The 20,934-nt window shown below is 45.0% G+C and overlaps 2 protein-coding genes across 2 annotated transcripts in view; one reads left to right on the forward strand and one right to left on the reverse strand.

Moving 5' to 3' along the window:
* LOC125629622 (zinc finger protein RFP-like) overlaps positions 1 to 20,934 on the reverse strand; it is a 164,111-nt gene that overhangs the window by 119,031 nt on the left and 24,146 nt on the right. The window lies entirely within an intron of this gene.
* LOC125628870 (olfactory receptor 6N1-like) lies at positions 13,095 to 14,051 on the forward strand. Its single transcript, XM_048834101.2, has one exon. It carries the CDS (start codon positions 13,095 to 13,097, stop codon positions 14,049 to 14,051), a length of 957 nt encoding a protein of 318 aa, XP_048690058.2.

A 20,934-nucleotide genomic window follows, 5' to 3' on the forward strand; every position in this document is an offset into this window, starting at 1 on the left:
ATCTCTGTTATTAAATTTGTCTGTACATTAATACCTTCACATGTAGAATTGAAAGCAAAAATGTAGTCTGTTGGTCTTTGTGGATTTTTTCCCAACGTGCGATGCTTTTGATCCTCCAGCACCAGGATTCTTTGGTCATCTCTCTCTCATGCCCCCATCACTGTATTATCCAGCAGCAGTTTCCATGTCCCTTCGCTGGATTTCCTGAGTCTCTCTGAAGTTCCTAGTAGACAGGGATCCACTCCACAGAGGGGTGCTCCCTGCTCCCCTCCTTGGACAGGCTTGGCTGGGAGATGAAGGACTAAATGGGATCAGAGACTGAAAACTCCTCCCAGCTCTAGAGCTGATCCTGTCTTGTGCAGGGTTCAGATATTGTCACAGCCCAGGATGTCCCTACTCTGGGGCTAAACAGTTGAATCCGGTCTCCAAGGCTTTACGCCCAGCTCTGATCTCACCTCTGGAGCAAACCACCCTGACAACCTGCCCAACTCTAACCCCACAGAGGGAGAACAGTACCCACCCTTTATCTCACTTGATGGCAGCATCCCTGGAAGGACCCTTGGCTAAAAACAAGGCAGGGCAGAGGCCCAAAGCATGTCCCAAGGTGTTTGTAGAATGAATCATAGAATGAATGAATCATAGAATCTCAGGGTTGGAAGGGACTAAAACAGTGATTTCTAACAGAGACACATGATCCACAATAGCGAAGAGCCTTGTCGCACCAGAATCTCAGCTGGCCTGGAATAGCCTGTTCCTTCATTAACATCACGTAATCACTTCTGGGGGAGCAGAGACTTTTTTTCCTCCTGCATTGTATCAGCAGCTCTAGAGGAACCCACAGCTCAGCCTGCCTTGTCTGACTGAAGTCAGTCACCAAGAGGTACCCAGAGGTGAAGACTAAAAACTAAGGACCAGGTCATAGGCTTGTGTAAATTGTTACACTTCCACTTCCATCCGATGAAGTGAGCTGTAGCTCACGAAAGCTTATGCTCAAATAAATTGGTTCGTCTCTAAGGTGCCACAAGTCCTCCTTTTCTTTTTACTTCCATTGAGTTCATGGTAGTTTGGCCTATTTATGCCAACTGGGAATCTGGGCCTTGGATTTCCATCGAGCGATGTCAATTTACATCAGCTGGGGATCTAGCCCATTACACAGTTATAAATCCATATATTTTGCCTGCCAAAGTGATCTGAAGCTGATTCAAAAGTTCTGAACCAGTTTGCACTTTCTTAGCTCTTTGCCCCATGGGTTTAATTACAAGTGTAACTTTTATTGGTGGCGGAGAATGGTTCAGTCACTCTAGGGATAGAACTTTGGAGGAGTTCAGTGTTGCACAGTTTTCAAGTATCTCATCTTCAACTTCTGTTGGGATGAATGGCCCTAATCTTTCTTTCTTTCTTTCTTTCTTTCTTTCTTTCTTTCTTTCTTTCTTTCTTTCTTTCTCAGCCATTACATTAATTTTTCTCTTGCTACAGACAGCACTAAACTAAAAAGCTCAATGGGCTGCAGATGCAATGCTGCAAGACTTTTAAAAAATATTGAATTCACATTGGTCGCCCAGCAGGTGTAAATTGGCTGTAGCTCCTTTGGAGCCAATGGGCCCTGCTGCCTATTCTGCAGAGTGTTAATCGCCCACTTCATGTTAATTGCCCACTTCATTTTAAATGGTCTCCTACAATATGTGTGATCCCCTTATGCATAACAACTAACTGCAACAAGCCCAATGTCCAACAGGGCTAGTTCTGAGACCACAGTGTCTAGTCAGCCCCAGGTACCCCAGGCAGCTCTGCTCCACACAGGGCCCTTTCCTCAGGGGGTGAGGCAACTTATGGTGAGAGGAAGCAGCTACCACCTACCAACGGGCAGAACTCCTGTGATGCCAAACATGGCAGTGCTGGCTCAGTCACTGGGAGCACGTCAGGGCTTGGCCAGAGGTTGGGGAGCTGGGCACCAGTGAGAATTGTAGGGCTCCGACTCTGTGGAAAGGATTTCCCAAGGGACCTGACAGAGCTAGTCACCCAAATCTCTTTTAAATGGGAGATGGACGCCTATCTCCCTTAAAAGTCTCTGAGAATCTCAGCCTGGAGAGCCACTGGGATTCTGTCATGGGAGCTTCAATCTATGCATTTCCATTGGAAACAGAACCCACATCAACTGAAAGGCGCTGAATGGATGGGAAACCCCTGCTAAACCGGTTTCAGAGGAACAGCCGTGTTAGTCTGTATTCGCAAAAAGAAAAGGAGTACTTGTGGCACCTTAGAGACTAACCAATTTATTTGAGCATGAGCTTTCGTGAGCTACAGCTCACTTCATCAGATGTTTACCGTGGAAACTGCAGCAGACTTTATATACACACAGAGAATATGAAACAATACCTCCTCCCACCCCACTGTCCTGCTGGTAATAGCTTATCTAAAGTGATCAACAGGTGGGCCATTTCCAGCACAAATCCAGGTTTTCTCACCCTCCACCCAACCAAACCCAAACCACGCAACATGGCAGAGGGGCATTGCTGGCACATGATGGCATATATCACATTGGTAGATGTGCAAGTGAACGAGCCTCTGATAGTGTGGCTGATGTGATTAGGCCCTATGATGGTGTCCCCTGAATAGATATGTGGACACAGTTGGCAACGGGCTTTGTTGCAAGGATAGGTTCCTGGGTTAGTGTTTTAGTTGTGTGGGGTGTGGTTGCTGGTGAGTATTTGCTTCAGGTTGGGGGGCTGTCTGTAAGCAAGGACTGGCCTGTCTCCCAAGATCTGTGAGAGTGATGGGTCGTCCTTCAGGATAGGTTGTAGATCCTTGATGATGCGTTGGAGAGGTTTTAGTTGGGGGCTGAAGGTGATGGCTAGTGGCGTTCTGTTATTTTCTTTGTTGGGCCTGTCCTGTAGTAGGTAACTTCTGGGTACTCTTCTGGCTCGGTCAATCTGTTTCTTCACTTCAGCAGGTGGGTATTGTAGTTGTAAGAATGCTCGAATCTTGTAGGTGTTTGTCTCTGTCTGAGGGGTTGGAGCAAATGCAGTTGTATCGTAGAGCTTGGCTGTAGACAATGGATCGTGTGGTGTGGTCTGGGTGAAAGCTGGAGGCATGTAGGTAAGCATAGTGGTCAGTAGGTTTCCGGTATAGGGTGGTGTTTATGTGGCCATTGCTTATTAGCACTGTAGTGTCCAGGAAGTGGATCTCTTGTGTGGACTGGTCCAGGCTGAGGTTGATGGTTGGATGGAAATTGTTGAAATCATGGTGGCTTCTTTTCCATGGGTCCAGATGATGAAGATGTCATCAATGTAGCGCAAGTAGAATAAGGGCGTTAGGGGACGAGAGCTGAGGAAGCTTTGTTCTAAGTCAGCCATGAAAATGTTGGCATACTGTGGGGCCATGCGGGTACCCGTAGCAGTGACGCTGTTTTGAAGGTATACATTGTCCCCAAACACTCCCTCCATAGGCCCTATGCTACCAGCACTCCCAGCTATCTTCGAGACACCACTGACTTCCTGAGGAAACTACAATCCATCGGTGATCTTCCTGAAAACACGATCCTAGCCACTATGGATGTAGAAGCCCTCTACACCAACATTCCACACAAAGATGGACTACAAGTCGTCAGGAACAGTATCCCTGATAATGTCACGGCAAACCTGGTGGCTGAACTTTGTGACTTTGTCCTCACTCATAACTACTTCACATGCCTGTTGCCAACTGTGTCCACATATCTAATCAGGGGACACCATCATAGGGCCTAATCACATCAGCCACACTATCAGAGGCTCGTTCACCTGCACATCTACCAATGTGATATATGCCATCATGTGCCAGCAATGCCCCTCTGCCATGTACATTGGCCAAAATGAACAATCTCTACATAAAGGAATAAATGGACACAAATCAGACATCAAGAATTATAACATTTAAAAACTAGTTGGAGAACACTTCAATCTCCCTGGTCACTGGATTACAGACCTAAAAGTGGCAATTCTTCAACAAAAAAACTTCAAAAACAGACTCCAACGAGAGACTGCTGAATTGGAATTCATTTGCAAACTGGATACAATTAACTTAGGTTTGAATAAAGACTGGGAATGGATGTGTCCTTACACAAAGTAAAACTATTTCCCCATGTTTATTTCCCCTCCTACTGTTCTTGTAAAGTGCTGGAAATGGCGCACCTTGATTATCACTACAATAGGTTCCCCCCCCCTGCCCCCCGCCCCGGCTCTCCTGCTGGTAATAGCTTAATAGCTCACCTTACCTGATCACTCTTGTTACAGTCTGTATGGTAAGAAGAAAAGGAGTACTTGTGGCACCTTAGAGACTAACCAATTGTTTCATGTTCTCTGTGTATATAAAATCTCCCCACTTGCAGGCATCCGATGAAGTGAGCTGTAGCTCACGAAAGCTTATGCTCTAATAAATTTGTTCGTCTCTAAGGTGCCACAAGTCCTCCTTTTCTTTTTAAGAATGGGAAAGAGGCAGCTATAGCGAGAAGAATCCACCATAGGAGAGAAGAGCAACAGGCTGTCATGCTGGGAAATCGACACTGGATGGCAGCAGAGTAGAGGAAATGGGGCGGGGGTGGGGGGCATCAGAAATACTGACTAGTGACCAATAGAGTTCAGTAGCCAATACAATAATGGGAAAGTTATACTGTAAAATGGCTCCCAGGTGGCAGCATGTTGTAAGAGTGAGACATGGGCCACTATTTTCAAAAATGCCCATTAGATGGCAGCATCTCTTGAATACTAATTCGGGGGCGGTGCAAGTACATGATAACTGGCCATCACCTTGGACAGGCATCTCCCAAAAATGTAAGCTGGTGTTTCTCCATGATCTAAAATATTTTCCACAAAGGATCATTAGACTAAAACCTGATGTACAGTGGGACTTGTATAATTGCAACTCACAGTGGGCATTGTTAGCTACAACGCTTTGGAGACACAAAATGAACCAAGTGGGAAAAAGGTCAAAGTGGGACCCTTTTGAAAAGCATGAAGAGAGAATACAACTATGAGAGAGCATTTACACTTTTTAAATCGAAGGGGAAGCCCATTTTCTGTCCCTTCAGGTAACTGCAGGTCTCTACTGAGAAAGTCCCATTTCTGCAGAATGATGAAAGACAAGAACCTCAGTGGAACTGGAGTCTTGTCTGCCAAACCCTGAAGAGCTCTGTGTGTCGAAAACATGTCTCTCACCAGCAGAAGTTGGTCCAATAAAAGGTATTACCTCACCCACCTGGTCTCAAACCCTGAGAAATGAGTTCATCGACTGAAGTGTGATCTGTCCTATGAATAGAGGTGAGCACCCAATTCCAAACTGCTACTGCTTTGCATTTATATATCACCTTCCGAACCGGGGTATTAAAGTGCCTGAGTAATTAAGCATGAGCAATTTAAGATTCACCTTCTGTGAAGAATGTGGGAAGTATCTGTATTCATTTTTACGATACATCGTCTGTGTCAGGATGCTGGGCAAAGGTAGGTAGGACAAGTGTTAGGAGCTGGAGATCCCGGAACTGAAGCCAGGGGTCAGAGTCAGTATCAGGGTCAAGAGTCAAGCCGAGGGTCAGAGCCGGAGGCAGAATCAGGAATTTTTTTCCCCTTCATTTCATTTGCCTCCAGTTCTTGCCATTCCTTCCTTAGCTCACTTTTGATTAGGTGTTTAAATTCCAGTTTGCTTAAGGGGATCCCGAAGTCAACTTGTTTGTGATTAATAACACTTTTTGCCAGCCAATTCGTTGCCTGCTATCCCTGTCTGCACCAGGATCCATGCGATTACGTTGGTTATATCCAGTTCCACCAGTCTGGCTGTTAGCAGTAATATATCATTAAGAGAATCATTTCTGCTGTCAGACTCACCACTGTGAGTTGACTGCTGCAGCCCTGATAAAGAGTCAGACAGGATGGCCACAGCAGCTGGCCACACATCTAAAGCATGATTTAGTGCTAGCATAATCCCTGTGTATCTCAGCCATAAAGATGGATACAAAGTTAGCCATAAAGCTTTCTTGAGTCCGAGTGAGGGCACACAGGAAGCTGTTCCCACTCTGTTCTTTCCTCTTTGGAACCCTCTGTATGTATTTGTCAATAGTGTCCCCACTTATAGCAAATCAATATAATTGTGACATCTTGTCTATCATTTTTTTATTGATTTCATTATATAATTCCACGTCTTTCCCGACCGGGGGTGATTTTCTAAGGATAGAATATTTTCCCATAGCTATACATTTTGGTCTCTTTCAATCCCTTCTTTTCATGAAGATCAGCTATCCACTTCTGTACCTTATTTACATGGGGAATGTTGACTTTTTGTCCAAACCGGTTAGCTTTGTGCTATCTTCACTATTATCTCGTACTTTGACCCAAAAAGGTTGAGTCTGGGAGCTTCGTTCTAAGAGTTAGCAGCAGCTGATGGAAATGCGTATATCTGTAGTACAGAGATACAGTAATGAACTCACCACCTGATATGCAATGCGTGTGTGTGGATATAATCTAGTTCGGATTTGTATTCATTGCTGACCCAAAGGCCGGGCATCCATATTCAATAACTGGTCTAATCAGTGCTCTGTATAGCATTGCCACCATTTTCATATCCACTCCCCAGGATGTTCCACAGGTATTTGACTTTTGCACTTATCTAATACTTTCAGTATGGTCCCTCCAAGTGAGCTTGTTATCAAATATCACACCTAAGAATTTGTAATGACAGTATATTTATCTATTGGTCATATAGCTATAACTTTACATCTTTTTGGCTTTTCCATGTTGTGAGGATCATTCCCTTAGTTTTGTCTATGAGAATTTGAAGCCCCACCTCTTCCCCATTCTGCACTTCTCTTAAGTGCATCATCGTTCTTTTGGTGGCACTTTCAAGGTTTCTGCTTTTGATCCATATGGCACATTCAGCAAACATGATCCCTATTCCTATCCTCATCTCTTCAGGGCGATCATTTATCATGATGTTAAAGAGGGCTGGCGTAACTACACTGCTCTGTGGAGTTTCACTTGCAATTTACTATACGCTGGAGAAAGCTTTCCCTATTTGGACTTGTTCTTTTGCCTAAGAAGTTCCTTATCCATCTGTACATTCTTCCTATGTTACCCACTGAGGCCACTTTATGAAGTAGTTCCTCTCTCCAGAACACATCGTAGGCTTTTTCTATGCCCAGGAATATTAGTATAATTAATTCTATGATTCTCATGCTTTTTTGTGCTTCTGTCTCTATCCTGACAGCGTGGTCAATCACACTCCCACCTTACTGGAGCCCACTTTGTGTTTTATCTATAAACCTTCTTCTTTCTAGGTGTGCTACTGTTCTCTCCCTTACTTTACTTTCCATGGTTTTACCTAAGCCACACTAAAGTTTACATTTAAAATATCCACATCCTTCTCCCATCCCACCTCTTCATCTCATAATTATCCTTAATGTTCTTTTCTTCTCCCTAATTTTTATCCTCTGATATTCATCATTACTGACTTTTTGAAGCATGGTGGCCAGAGTTTCTGCTTTTCTTTTCTTAGAGCTTATTACTCCATGCCCTGCAACTGGAAGACTTAGTGTTACGTGACTCTTACTCTTTATTCCATTCATTTCCCTAGTTTGTTTATATATAATCTTTGCTGTATTGGTATTTTTACTTACTTCCCCATGTTATGGTGTCCAGCTCTCTCTTTTTGCCCTTTTTATAGCCCTTTGTGAAACTACCTTACTTTTTTATATTTCATTACGTTCATTATTTAAGGATTTTTTGCTGTCTTATATGCCTTATTCCTTTCCCGAATTACCATTTCATATTCCCTGTTCCACCATGGTACACTTCCCCTATCTTCAGGCAGTGTTGGCATCCTAGGAATAACTAGGCTGGCTGTCTTTATGATTCCTTTATTAATATTACTACAGAATTCCTCAATATCTTCACAGATACATTACTTACTCACATATTGCTCACTTCTCTTTCCAAAGATTTTTCCAGTTTGCTTTTTTAAGATTCCAAGTGGGGATATCCTTTTCCTTGAGATGTAATTAATGTCAGGATGTGGTCACTAGCCATTCCCACCCCTCTGTCAATTTCACAGCAGCATTCACTCTTTATGGTCCCAGATCCAGACAGGAGAAGCTTCCATCAGCTGTATTGAACCTGGTAGGTGCTCCATCACTTATTGCTAAATTATTCTCTTCAAAGATTTGCTCTGAACATTTTCCATGTTTTTCTTACTTCCCTGCAATCGGTTGTGACTATTCAGATCACCACAGACAATGAGTGGGCATGTGACACTTGCAATGAATTCTTTCAGGTCCATAGCCTCTAGTTTCCTGCACGGGTAATAAACATGATAAAGTCTTAGAGATGCAGAATTGTTTTGTATTGGTATCTCAATAGCATTATCCTTGATATTTAGCTTTCTAATCTCTATTTCAAGGTACTTCAGGTTCTCCTTAGTGAAAGGGTATGCGTCCCCACCTTTTCCATTTCTCTATCATGTCCATTAGACCATATCTTGGGATTTTATAGTCTCAAGCCAAGTCTTGTATGCATATTAGATCAGGCTTTGTTTTCATATCAAAAATATTGGTCTTTAATTCCTACCCATGTGCTATTAAGCTGTGGGCATTCAAGCTGAAAATCTGTTTCTAACCGTCCATAGTAGTTTCACTGAGGAAAGTCTGAAGTTGTTCCACTGACAGGTTGCTAGCCTGCAGCTTTAGTTATAATTCTCATTTTCTGTTTTCTTTCCTGTTTGAGAACTACAATTGATTACATCAACCATTACTGCAATGAATCTCTTTTCATCCCAACGTTACTCATTCCCTCCCATTAATTTGTTGCAGGCTATTGCCTTTCCTCACATCAGGTTCTCTTTTAGGTATTTCCTAACAGCTTCTGCACAGGACATGTTATTACCAACTTGGGTTTCTTGTAGTTCTCTAGCTTGCTCCCCTCAGTACAGCTTGCATATTCTGAGCTGTGTTTTCCTCCACAGTTGCAACATTTTTGTTCTGTCCCTTCCTCACAGTCATCCTGTGAATGGTCACCTCCACACTTACTGCACTGTATTTTCCCATTGGAATTATTTGCAACATGACCAAATCTCTGGCCGCTGTAGCATCTCACAGAAAGAGGACTATAGGACTTTGATACCCTAAAGTTACTCTGATATTCTGGACTATCTGGTCACATCCCTCCCTTAAAATGTGACCAGCACAGCTGTCAAGCACTTGCTATCACTGCCTCTTCTGCTAATGAGCCTCTTAGCACTTATCACCTTATCTCCACCTATTCCTTGCTTTCTTTCCTGAAATTTCATTTGGCACCCCAGATACTACCCATCTTGTTTCTGTGAGGAATTTGGGTAGCTGACAACTTATTTGTATTTTACTTAGCACCTTTGTCTTAAGGAGTGTCCCTACTTGGTCTTTGTTTTTACATTCCACTAATGAGTCTCCAGCAGGTACCATCTTAGCTCTTGCTCTGTCTCCAGCACTTTTTTGATCCCCTCTGCCATTCTCAGGGGGTTGATATCCCCTATCTTTATATCCTTATCTACGGATTTTACTGTTAGGTAATTTCCCCCCATTTCCCTTTCCTGCCCTCCTATTTGCTGGTCCTTCTTCTGGGTGCAGAGAATCTCCCCTTTTCTTTTTCCTTGCTGGCATCCAGTCTTCATCAATGCTTTCCCTGTACTCATGGTCTAGCCTGGTTTCAGTTTCATTTCTCTCATCCATCTCACTCTGCCCAGCCAGCCACCGAGCCAACACCCCACAGTCACCACTGAAACAGCCTTTCTTCAGCCAGACCCTGGACACTTCCTTTTACACCCCATCACTTTATATAGGGTCAAGGAGCCAATCAGGGATAGCTAAGACCACTGTCAGTCAGATCACATGAGACGGAACTTCCCCTGGTGTTAAACCACTGCAGATTGTGTGTTGCAAGGAATAATCAAATTACAGGTAGCAATGTGGGGATGTTTGTTGCCTGGTAGTCCTATAGACCCACTAGGCCTTACATCATCTCTTCTAGGGGTGCTGCCCAGACAGGCTCTTCTAGGAGGATGATGGTATGCTTGGCAGATAAGGGAAGCTTGACTATCAAATCCACAGTAATAACCACCTAGAGTCTAGATAGGGTGTCTGAAGGTGCTGAGGGGCACCTTCTTACTAACTAAAGGAGGAAGTGGTCTTGGGGAATAGAGCATCCAGGAAAATATAGGGCTTGAGGATGCACACCAGCTGGGTATGGTCAGGGAGGTATTCCCCTTTTCAGGACAGGGCATTGGCTGCCTTGTTCTGGTGATAGGTGATGGTAAAAGTGTGTGAACAACAGGGCCCACTGAAGCTGTCTTTGGTTCAGCGCCTTTGCCCTACGGAGATAGTCCAAGATTTTATGATCTGTGTAAACCTGTATTGGGTGTTGGGCACCTTCAAGGTGGTGGTGCCATTCCCCGAAGGTGGCTTTGATTGCTAGAAACTCCGTATCTAAAATCTCATAATTTTGTTCTGCTGGGTGTGAGTTTCCGAGAATAATAAGCACAAGGGAACAGGTGCTGTTGGGGGCCTGATTCTTGGGGAAGTATAGTCCCAATTGCAACATTAGATGCATCAGTCTCACTGACAAAGGCCCGCATTGGGTCAGGATGGCTCAAGACTGGAGCACTGGTGAAGGCCATCTTGAGCTGGTCGATCACCTGTTGAGCCTCCGGAGAGTAGATGAAAGAGGCGTATTTGCAGAGGAGCACCGTCAATGGGGCTATCTGGTCTGAAAACCCAGGCATGAAGTGCCTATAAAAATTAGCAAACCCAAGGAAGCACTGCAGCTCCTTGATGTTCCAGGGGTGCTGCCCAGGTCCGAACAGGGTTCACCTTCCTGGGGTCCATTTTGAGGCCCTCGGAGACAGGATGTAACCCAACTACTTCACGGAGTGTTCTCAAAACTGCCCATTTGTGTTCGCACCATGGGAAGTTCTGTCCGAGGGCTGTCAACCTGTTCAGGCGTGTTTAGTGCCCCTTGGAACATGCTGGGTAGGGGGTGACCCACTGCCTCCATGTCCCACAGGGCCTGCCTTGTACAAGTGTGAGGGCTGGTCCAGGAAAACTTCCAGAATCCTTGGCAAAGGTAGGCAGGACTAGTGGCAGGAGCTTGGGATCCCAGAACTGAAGCCAGGAGTCAGAGCCAGTATCAGGGTCAAGCTGAGGGTCAAGCAAAAATCAGAGTCAGAGTTAAGCCGAGGGTCAGAGCCAAAGACAGAGTCAGGATTGGGATGTGGGTCAAACCCAGGTTTTGACCTTTAATCCTATTTGTTACTCTTCTCTGGACTTTCTCCAATTTTTTGCAACAGTGTTAAACTGTTGACTCATATTTAGCTTGTGATCCACGATGACCCCCAGATCCCTTTCCACAGTACTTCTTCCTTCTGCACTCATTTCCCATTTGGTATGTGTGCAACTGATTGTTCCTTCCTAAGTGGAGTACATTGCATTTGTCCTTATTGAATTTCATCCTATTTACTTCAGACCATTTCTCCAGTTTGTCCAGATCATTTTGAATTTTAATCCTATCCTCCAAAACACTCACAACCCCTCCCAGCTTGGTATTGTCCGCAAACTTTATAAGTGTACTCTCTATGCCATTATCTAAATCCTTGATGAAGATATTGAACAGAACCCGACCCAAAACCCATCCCTGTGGGACCCCACTCATTATGCCCTTCCAGCATGACTGTGAACCACTGATAACTACTCTCTGGGAATGGTTTTCCAACCAGTTATGCACCCACCTTACAGTAGCTCCATCTAGGTTGTATTTCCCTAGTTTGTTTATGAGAAGGTCATGAGAGACAGTATCAAAAGCCTTACTAAAGTCAAGATACACCACATCTACCGCTTCCTGCCATCCACAAGGGTTGTTACCCTGTCAAAGAAAGCTATCAGATTGGTTTGACACGATTTGTTCTTGACAAATCCATGCTGACTGTTACTTATCACCTCATTATCTTCTAGGTGTTTGCAAACTGAATGCTTAATTATTTGCTCCATTACCTTTCCGGGTACAGAAGTTAAGCTGACTGGTCTGTAATTCCCTGGGTTGTCCTTATTTCCCTTTTTATAGATGGGTACTATATTTGCCCTTTTCCAGTCTTCTGGAATGTCTCCCGTCTTCCATGACTTTTCAATGGGGTGGCGAGTGGTGATAGAGTCTTACTAGCCCGGATCACACATGCCAGATTGTTTCTAGACTCTGAGTTTAGGGAAAGCATTTTTTTTCACCCAGTGCCTTTCCTGTATTATCATCCCACACTCATTATGGAGTGGGGGGGGGGGGGGGTCACTCCCCAGTTAGGGTTGCACATCAGCCTGGCTCTACCCCTTCCTAAGATCCACCCTCCAAAGAGCTGTATTTTATGACTGCTACATAGCTACTGTTGGGAAACAGAAAAGGCACTGCCAGTCCCTCACCATGTCACCATCACCACCACAGGCACTAAGGGAGAATTTACTCCACTGCATAATTTATGGCAGGAACTGATCTCTTGTGAGGGGGTGAAAATTATTCCTTCTCCTACAGGGCACTGAAATGCTGAATACACCAGGATATAGTGTTAGAATTCATGGAAAGAAATCTAACAGCAGGACGGTGCCTAAGAACTCTAGACCACATTGAAAAATCTCAGTCCAAGATTTTAGTTGACGTTTGATTTTGACTCCTAAGACATGGCATGATTCTGGCCATTGCCAGAAGTGAAATACAGCATTTAAGCATCATTGCTAAGCTCTGGTATGTCACTAGATAGGATATGATAGACAGAGAAATGATCTGATCTGTCATATCAGTATGTGGCTACCAGATAAATGGGCTTTTATAGTAATCACTGATATCCGTGTCGAACACCCTCTTCCCCATCAGAGCAATGTTCTGTCCTCGGACTCAGTTTCCTGGCACTTGGCTCTGAAATCTAAACTTAGCCTTAAAATTTCAGCCTGTAACCAGGAGAGGGAGGGATTTTCTGAATATTTATGGAATTAATTCACGAGATTTGATTAACTTTTAACTCTGTGTCCTTCCAATTCAGTCGCACAGATTTATTGTTCCTAGACACAACCAATGGCAGACTGCAGAAACCAAACAGCCGTCACTGAATTCTTCCTCCTGGGATTCGGGGATCTCCCTGACCTGCAAATTCTTCTCTTCCTGATGTTCCTAGTGATCTACATGGCAACCGTGGTTGGGAACACCCTCATTGTGGTGCTCGTTGTGGCTGACCAGCATCTTCACAGCCCCATGTACTTCTTCCTGGGGAATTTGTCCTGCGTAGAGACCTGCTACACCTCAGCCATCCTGCCCCGGATGCTGGCCAGTCTCCTGACTGGGGACAAAACCATCTCAGTCAGTGGCTGCATCACACAGCTGTATTTCTTTGGGTCTCTGGTGGCTACAGAATGCTATCTCCTAGCAGCGATGTCCTATGATCGGTATTTAGCGATATGTAAACCCCTCCACTATTCAACTCTTATGAATATCAGGTTTTCCTTCCAGTTGGCTGCTGGCTCCTGGTTAAATGGTCTTTGGGCTATGACCGTCTTGGTCTTATTCCTATCACAGTTAATATTCTGTGGCCCAAATGAAATTGACCATTTCTATTGTGATGCCATTCCACTGATAGAGCTCTCCTGCAGTGACACCCACCAGGTCATATTGATAGATTTCATACTAGCCTGTGTATTCACCCTGCCTCCATTCCTACTAACCCTGACGTCCTACATGTGCATCATCGCCACCATCCTGAGAATCCCTTCCACCACCGGGAGGCAAAAGGCCTTTTCCACGTGCTCCTCTCACCTCATTGTGGTGACAATTTTCTATGGAACCCTAATGATTGTCTACATGCTACCGAAACGTGATACACTGAGAGACCTAATCAAAGTGGTCTCTCTTTGCTACACGGTCCTGACTCCCCTGGTAAACCCCCTCATCTACAGCCTGAGAAACAGAGAGGTCAAGGAAGCTTTGAGGAAAGCAGTCAGCAAATGTGGCTTTCGCAAAAACGTGCAGAGACTCTGAGATAATAACTTAGCTTTGAAAACCTCAGGCTGTCTGGATGATTTCAGCAATCATCCTCCATTAAAATTAAGTTGAAAAGTCCTAGTGAAAATCTCAGCACTCAGTGTTGTCCTTCTCAGTGGAAGGACCAGGGCGGGAGGTGGCCATAACCATGTTTCCATCATGGAGTTATGGGCACTATGCAAAATGGAGACAAAATTGTAAACAATTGTTTAGATCTTTAGAAAAGCCATTCTTGATCAAAATAAATGTTTGGACAATAAAAATACTAACTCCTTGTGCAGCAGAGTTGGGAACGTAAGCCTTGGAAATCTGCCACCCCTGAAATTGCGCATATTACCATCATAACCCTCTGCAAACCAACCATCTTCACTGAACTCACAGAGGCCGGAGGCAAACAACCAGGCCCCAGCACTGACCTCTGGACACTTCACCCGGAACAGCGTTATAGCTCTTATCTGGGCTACACCCGGCTGTGACCAGCTCCCGGAAAGCAACAGCTCCAGGCTCACCGGGCCCTTGGAGGCAGGGAGGTTGGGCAAACAAAGAGGTAGACTCACATGCCAGGTCCCCTGGGACTGTCCAGGCCCAGCTGGGGTTTGCCAGGACACCCGTAGAACTGAGGCCGTTCCGGGGGTCGGGTCTGTCAAATGGTCACTGACGAGGGACTCTGCTCATGGCCCTGCAGGGCACCAGCTGCTCTGCTTCCACCAGCTGCACAGAGCAGTTCAAAGGGAGGGGACCTGTTACAATGAGCGTCCCCAAAACTAACTGCAACAAGCCCAATGTCCGACAGGGCTAGTTCTGAGACCACAGTGTCTAGTCAGCCCCAGGTACCCCAGGCAGCTCTGCTCCACACAGGGCCCTTTCCTCAGGGGGTGAGGCAACTTATGGTGAGAGAAAGCGGCAACCACCTATCAACGGGCAGAACTCCTGTGATGCCAAACATGGCAGTGCTGGCTCAGTCACTGGGAGCATGTCAGGGCTTGGCCAGAGGTCGGGGAGCTGGGCACCAGTGAGAATTGTAGGGCTCCGACTCTGTGGAAGGGATTTCAGAAGGGACATAACAGAGTTAGTCACCCAAATCCCTTTGAAATGGGAGATGGATGCACATCACCTTACACGCCTCTGAGAATCTCAGCCTGGAGAGCCACTGGGAATCTGTCATGGTAGCTTCAATCTGTGCATTTCCATTGGACACAGAGCCCACATCAACAGAAAGGCGCTGTATAGATGGGAAACCCCTGCTAAGCCTTTGAGAGCTGCTGCCACTGTATGTGCTCTTGTAGCCACTAATGTTGCAATCATTTTTTGTACGATTTTGTTCCCAGTGGCTTTAGTTTGAAACAGCACACACCTAGCAGTAGGTAAGAAATGAGGAGAGATGCAGTTATGCTGTCTAGGGCCACAAGAGGACAGGTGCAGCTGTGCTGCCCAATGAACGGCAGCCAAATTGGAAGGGCAAGAAAGGAGAAATTATGTTGCCAAATGACCATTGGAAAGGGAGGTGAAGCTGTATAACGGTGTGTAAGTGCTGAGTAGAGAGCACTGAAGAGACGAGGACCTCTGTGCTGCATAGTGAAAGGTGGATAGTAGCAGATGTTACGGAGTGAGATATGGGCTGTTATATTAAACAAAGGGCCACCACGTGACATGAGAGTCAAGAACAGGAAAGAGGCAGCTATAGAGAGAAGAATCCACTAGAGGAGAGAAGAGCAACAGGCTGTCATGCTGGGAAATCAACACTAGATGGCAGCAGAGTAGAGGAAATGAGGCGGGTGGGGGTGTCACAAATACTGACTAGTGACCAATAGAGTTCAGTAGCCAATACAATAATGGGAAAAAGAACAGGAGGACTTGTGGCACCTTAGAGACTAACCAATTTATTAGAGCTTAAGCTTTTGTGGGCTACAGCTCACTTCATCAGATGCATAGAATGGAACATATAGTAAGAGACAGATATACATACAGATAAGTTGGAAGTTACCATACAAACTGTGAGAGGCTAATTAGTTAAGATGAGCTATTACCAGCAGGAGAAAAAAACTTTTGTCGTGATAATCAAGATGGCCCATTTAGACAGTTGAGAAGAAGGTGTGAGGATACTTAACTTAAGGAAATAGATTCAGTATGTGTAATGACCCAGCCACTCCCAGTCTCTATTCAAACCCAAGTTAACGATATCTAGGTTTGCATATTAATTCAAGCTCAGCAGTCTCTCCTTGGAGTCTGTTTTTGAAACTTTTCTGTTGCAAAATTGCCACCCTTAGATCTTTTACTGAGTGGCCAGAGGTTGAAGTGTTCTCCTACTGGTTTTTGAATGTTATGATTCCTGATGTCAGATTTGTGTCCATTTATTCTTTTGCGTAGAGACTGTCCGGTTTGACCAATGTACATGGCAGAGGGGCATTGGTGGCACATGATGGCATATATCACATTGGCAGATGTGCAGGTGAACGAGCCCCTGATGGTGTGGCTAATGGGATTAGGTCCTATGATGGTGTCACTTGAATAAATATGTGGACAGAGTTGGCATCGGGCTTTGTTGCAAAGATAGGTTCCTGGGTTAGTGTTTTTGGTGTGTGGTATGTGGTTGCTGGTGAGTATTTGCTTCAGGTTGGGGGGCTGTCTGTAGGCAAGGACTGGCCTGTCTCCCAAGATTTGTGAGAGTGATGGGTCGTCCTTCAGGATAGGTTGTAGATCTTTGATGATGCGCTGGAGAGGTTTTAGTTGGGGGCTGAAGGTGACGGCTAGTGGCGTTCTGTTACTTTCTTTGTTGGGCCTGTCTTGTAGTAGGTGACTTCTGGGTACTCTTCTGGTTCTGTCAATCTGTTTTTTCACTTCAGCAGGTGGGTATTGTAGTTTTAAGAATGCTTGATGTAGATCTTGTAGGTGTTTGTCTCTGTCTGAGGGATTGGAGTAAATGCAGTTGTATCTTAGATCTTGGCTGAAGACAATGGATCGGGTGGTGAGCCATCAGGGGCTCGTTCGCCTGCACATCTACCATGTGCCAGCATGTGAAGCCAGGGGTCAGAGTCAGTAACAGGGTCAAGAGTCAAGCTGAGGGTCAGAGCCGGAGACAGAATCAGGAATTGGGACGAGGGTCAAAACCAGGTATCAGCATCCCAGTTGTGTTTCCAGGGGTCGATCAGGAGTCAGAATCCAAGTCAGAGTCAAGGTCAGTACCAGGACTTCAGACACAGAGAAGCAGGGTGGGCATGGCAGCTGGCTGGGATCCACATTGTTGCCTGGACACTTCTTGGTGTGTCCCATGGGCGAATATAGGGTCAAGGAGCCAAGAGCACTTTCAGTCCGATCATGCAGGATGGAATTTACCGTGGCATACAACCACAGCAGATTATGGGCCACAGGGAATGAGTCAGCTACAGGCACTGCCAGGTTGCAGTGTGGGGAAATTACTTACCCGTTAACCTTATAGGCCCAGGTCCAAGTCCTGCTGATACGCACAGTTACTTCGGGTGGCTGTGGTATGGGTAGATAAGGGTTAAATTCTGCAAGCACTCCCTCATGGTAGCTGTAGACAGACCTCAGTGGTCTGATGCTCAAAGGAAAAGCCCCGTGGAAATGCATGAAGCAGTGTATGAGAGATACAGGGTGGGTGAGGTCATACCTCTTATTGGACCAACTTCCGTTGGTGAGAGAGACAAGCTTTCAGCTACGGCACTGCATGAACCAGTGTAGTCAGGTTCAGACGCCCTTCTCGAACCCCCAGGGGACCTTTGGGCAGGAACCCCGAACTAAGGGACTTCGGAGTGGATAAAAAAACAGCCTGTGGCTCAAAGGGTTAATGTGATGCTTGGACATATAAACAGGGTGATCTGGAGCAGAGAGGCTATTTTACCTCTGTATTTGGCACTGGTGCGACCACTGCTGGAATCCTGCGTCCAGTTGTGGTGCCCACAATTCAGGGTTCAGCGAATAGCCATGAGGACGATTAAAGGATTGGAAGACTCAAGGAGTTCAATCAGTTCAGTTTAACAAGGAGCAGGTTAAGGGGCAAACTGATCACAGTCTGTAAGTTACCATGTGGGGATCAGAAATGTGATAAGGGTGGGCTCAACAATCTAGCAGAGAAAGGTATAACAAGGGTTAAGAGCTGGAAGTTGAGGCTAGACAAATTCATACGAGAAATAAGGCACAGTTTTTATCAGTGAGGGTAATTAACCACTGGAACAATTTACAAAGAATCATGGTGGATTTCCCATCAGTGGAAATTTTAAAATCAGGATTGGATGTTGTTTTTTTTCTGAAGGATCTGCTTTAGTTCAAACAGGAATTAATTCAGGCCTGTGTTTCACAGTGATGCAGTCTAGATGATCCCAGGGACCCTTCTGGCCTTGGAATCTATGAATAAGTGGGGAGAGATTCTGATTGGGGTGTCAGATTATCTGAGAGGCCGGGGTTGCAGGGGGCAACCTGCCTCATTGTTTTTGCGGGGTACCTGGGTTAAGTGGAACCTGCTTAAACTGGCAAGGAAAGGCAGTGTTTAGATAGACAAATCGTTTCATGCCATTTGAAGTCATCACGTATCGGGGTGCTTTACCTCCTACTGAACCGAAACAATACCCTCAAAATCATCCAGATCTACGCTCCCACAAGTGCATGCAAAGATGATGATATGGAAGGATTCTATCAGGAGCTGGAGGAAACCCTCGCTCAGAGTTCCACATAAAGGATTGCAATGGGAGATTTTAACACCAAGGTTGGAAGAGGGAGAGAGGGCGAAAAGTTCATAGGTATCGGAGAATGAAAGGTGCGAGAACGACTAGATATATTGGCAGAGACGAGGAGAATGTTCATTGGTAACACCTGGTTCCGAAAGAAGGCCAACAGAAGATGGACCCGGATCGCACCAAATGCGAAGACAAAGAATGAAATCGATTACTTCCTGATCGATAGACGACGCTTCCTGCAGGATATTTCAGTAGTGCCGTCGTTCAACACCGGAAGCGGCCATCGCCTGCTGAGAGCCAGACTCACGTTCACTGTGAAGGTGAAGAAAAAGGCACTGTGTACGGTGAACAGAAGGCACCAACTGGTAGCTTTTGACAAGGCAACCCTGAAGGAAAACTTTTCCAGGGAAGACTGGAACCTCCTGGACGGCTGCGATGAGGATTATGAGAACTTCAGCAAGAGACTGAAATGGTGCATCAAATCAGACAATACGTGCATAGGATTTTATTGTTTTAACCCTGTTTCCCTCTGCTAGGTATGTTTCTGTGAACCAATCAATCCCACCTGTTTTTGAAGAGGCCTTCCTGAGTCATTAGAGGTTCACACTGGTCACAAGGTCCCAGAGAGGATTCCATAGCAGGGGACAAAGCCAGTTGTAGCTGCTGGAGATAAACACAGATGGTGAAACAGGGACGCTGTAGCCTGCAGACACACAGCACTCATTCTATATACATGGGAGCTAGAGAGATAGATATACAGCTAAATACTTAAGGAGAGAGAGAGAAAGAGAGAGAATAGAAAAATCAGTGAAATAAAAGTTTTAACTTTCCTACTAATATTGGTTGGAATTTTCTAAGTGCCTTAATGGATTTAGAGTAACAGCTGTGTTAGTCTGTATTCGCAAAAAGAAAAGGAGTACTTGTGGCACCTTAGAGACTAACCAATTTATTTGAGCATGAGCTTTCGTGAGCTACAGCTCACGTCATCGGATGCATACTGTGGAAACTGCAGAAGACATTATATACACAAAGACCAGGAAACAATACCTCCTCCCACCCCACTCTCCTGCTGGTAACAGCTTATCTAAAGTGATCACTCTCCTTACAATGTGTATGATAATCAAGTTGGGCCATTTCCAGCACAAATCCAGGTTTTCTCACCCTCCGCCCCCCCAACACACAAACTCACTCTCCTGCTGGTAATAGATAAGCTATTTCCAGCAGGAGAGTGGGGTGGGAGGAGGTATTGTTTCATGGCCTCTGTGTATATAATGTCTTCTGCAGTTTCCACAGTATGCATCCAATGAAGTGAGCTGTAGCTCACGAAAGCTTATGCTCAAATAAATTGGTTAGTCTCTAAGGTGCCACAAGTACTCCTTTTCTTAATGGATTTAGGTGCCCAACTCGTCAAGAGGAGTGGGTGCCTAACTCCTATAGAGTACTATCAAAGTCTCAGCCTTAATAGTCCAAGAATTCATGTTACAGGGAGAGAATTCCCAGCACAATTTAAACATTTGCAGGTTCCACAACTTATATAATGGAAAGGGTTTTCAACACTTATTAATATTTGCTAAAGGTGGTAAATCTGGCTCTACCTGTTGGGAATTTTTGATATTTTGGAACTGTGTAACAGTGTGAAAGAATCACAGAGGTACATTCATAGATTTATAGATTGGAAAGCCACAAAAGACCATTAGATCCTCTAGTCTGACGTCCAACACTAGATTTATTGATTGATTGATTTGGCTTATACAAAAATATGAAGACTATCTCAGTAATGGTATCCCACATTTGGACAAACTGTGTCATGAGAAGAGATATGAGATGATGTGAATCAAACTATGTGTGTCTAAATGGCTGCCTATTATGGTGGGCTCTCAGACCCTTCAACATAGCAACTGGGTTCCTGGTCCGATTTGAGAGATGTTGATATTTTGTTAAATCTGCTGCATAAAACTTACGGTAATATATCCAAAGAATCAACATGCCAGCCAGCTCTGTTCCTGCAACTCCATTATCAAACCAGGGGGCTTCCTTCCCCCCCAACTTCTTCTTTGCTGGGTTAAAGCTTAAGTATGTTTTTGCCAATCATCTCCAAGATGTATTTTTCTCTTCCTCACTTTTTATCCTTCCTAGATACACCCCATGGCAAACACAGAAGGGAGGAATCAAACGTCCATCACAGAATT

Source organism: Caretta caretta, chromosome 14, assembly GCF_965140235.1.
Source record: "Caretta caretta isolate rCarCar2 chromosome 14, rCarCar1.hap1, whole genome shotgun sequence".
NCBI classification, from domain to species: domain Eukaryota; kingdom Metazoa; phylum Chordata; order Testudines; family Cheloniidae; genus Caretta; species Caretta caretta.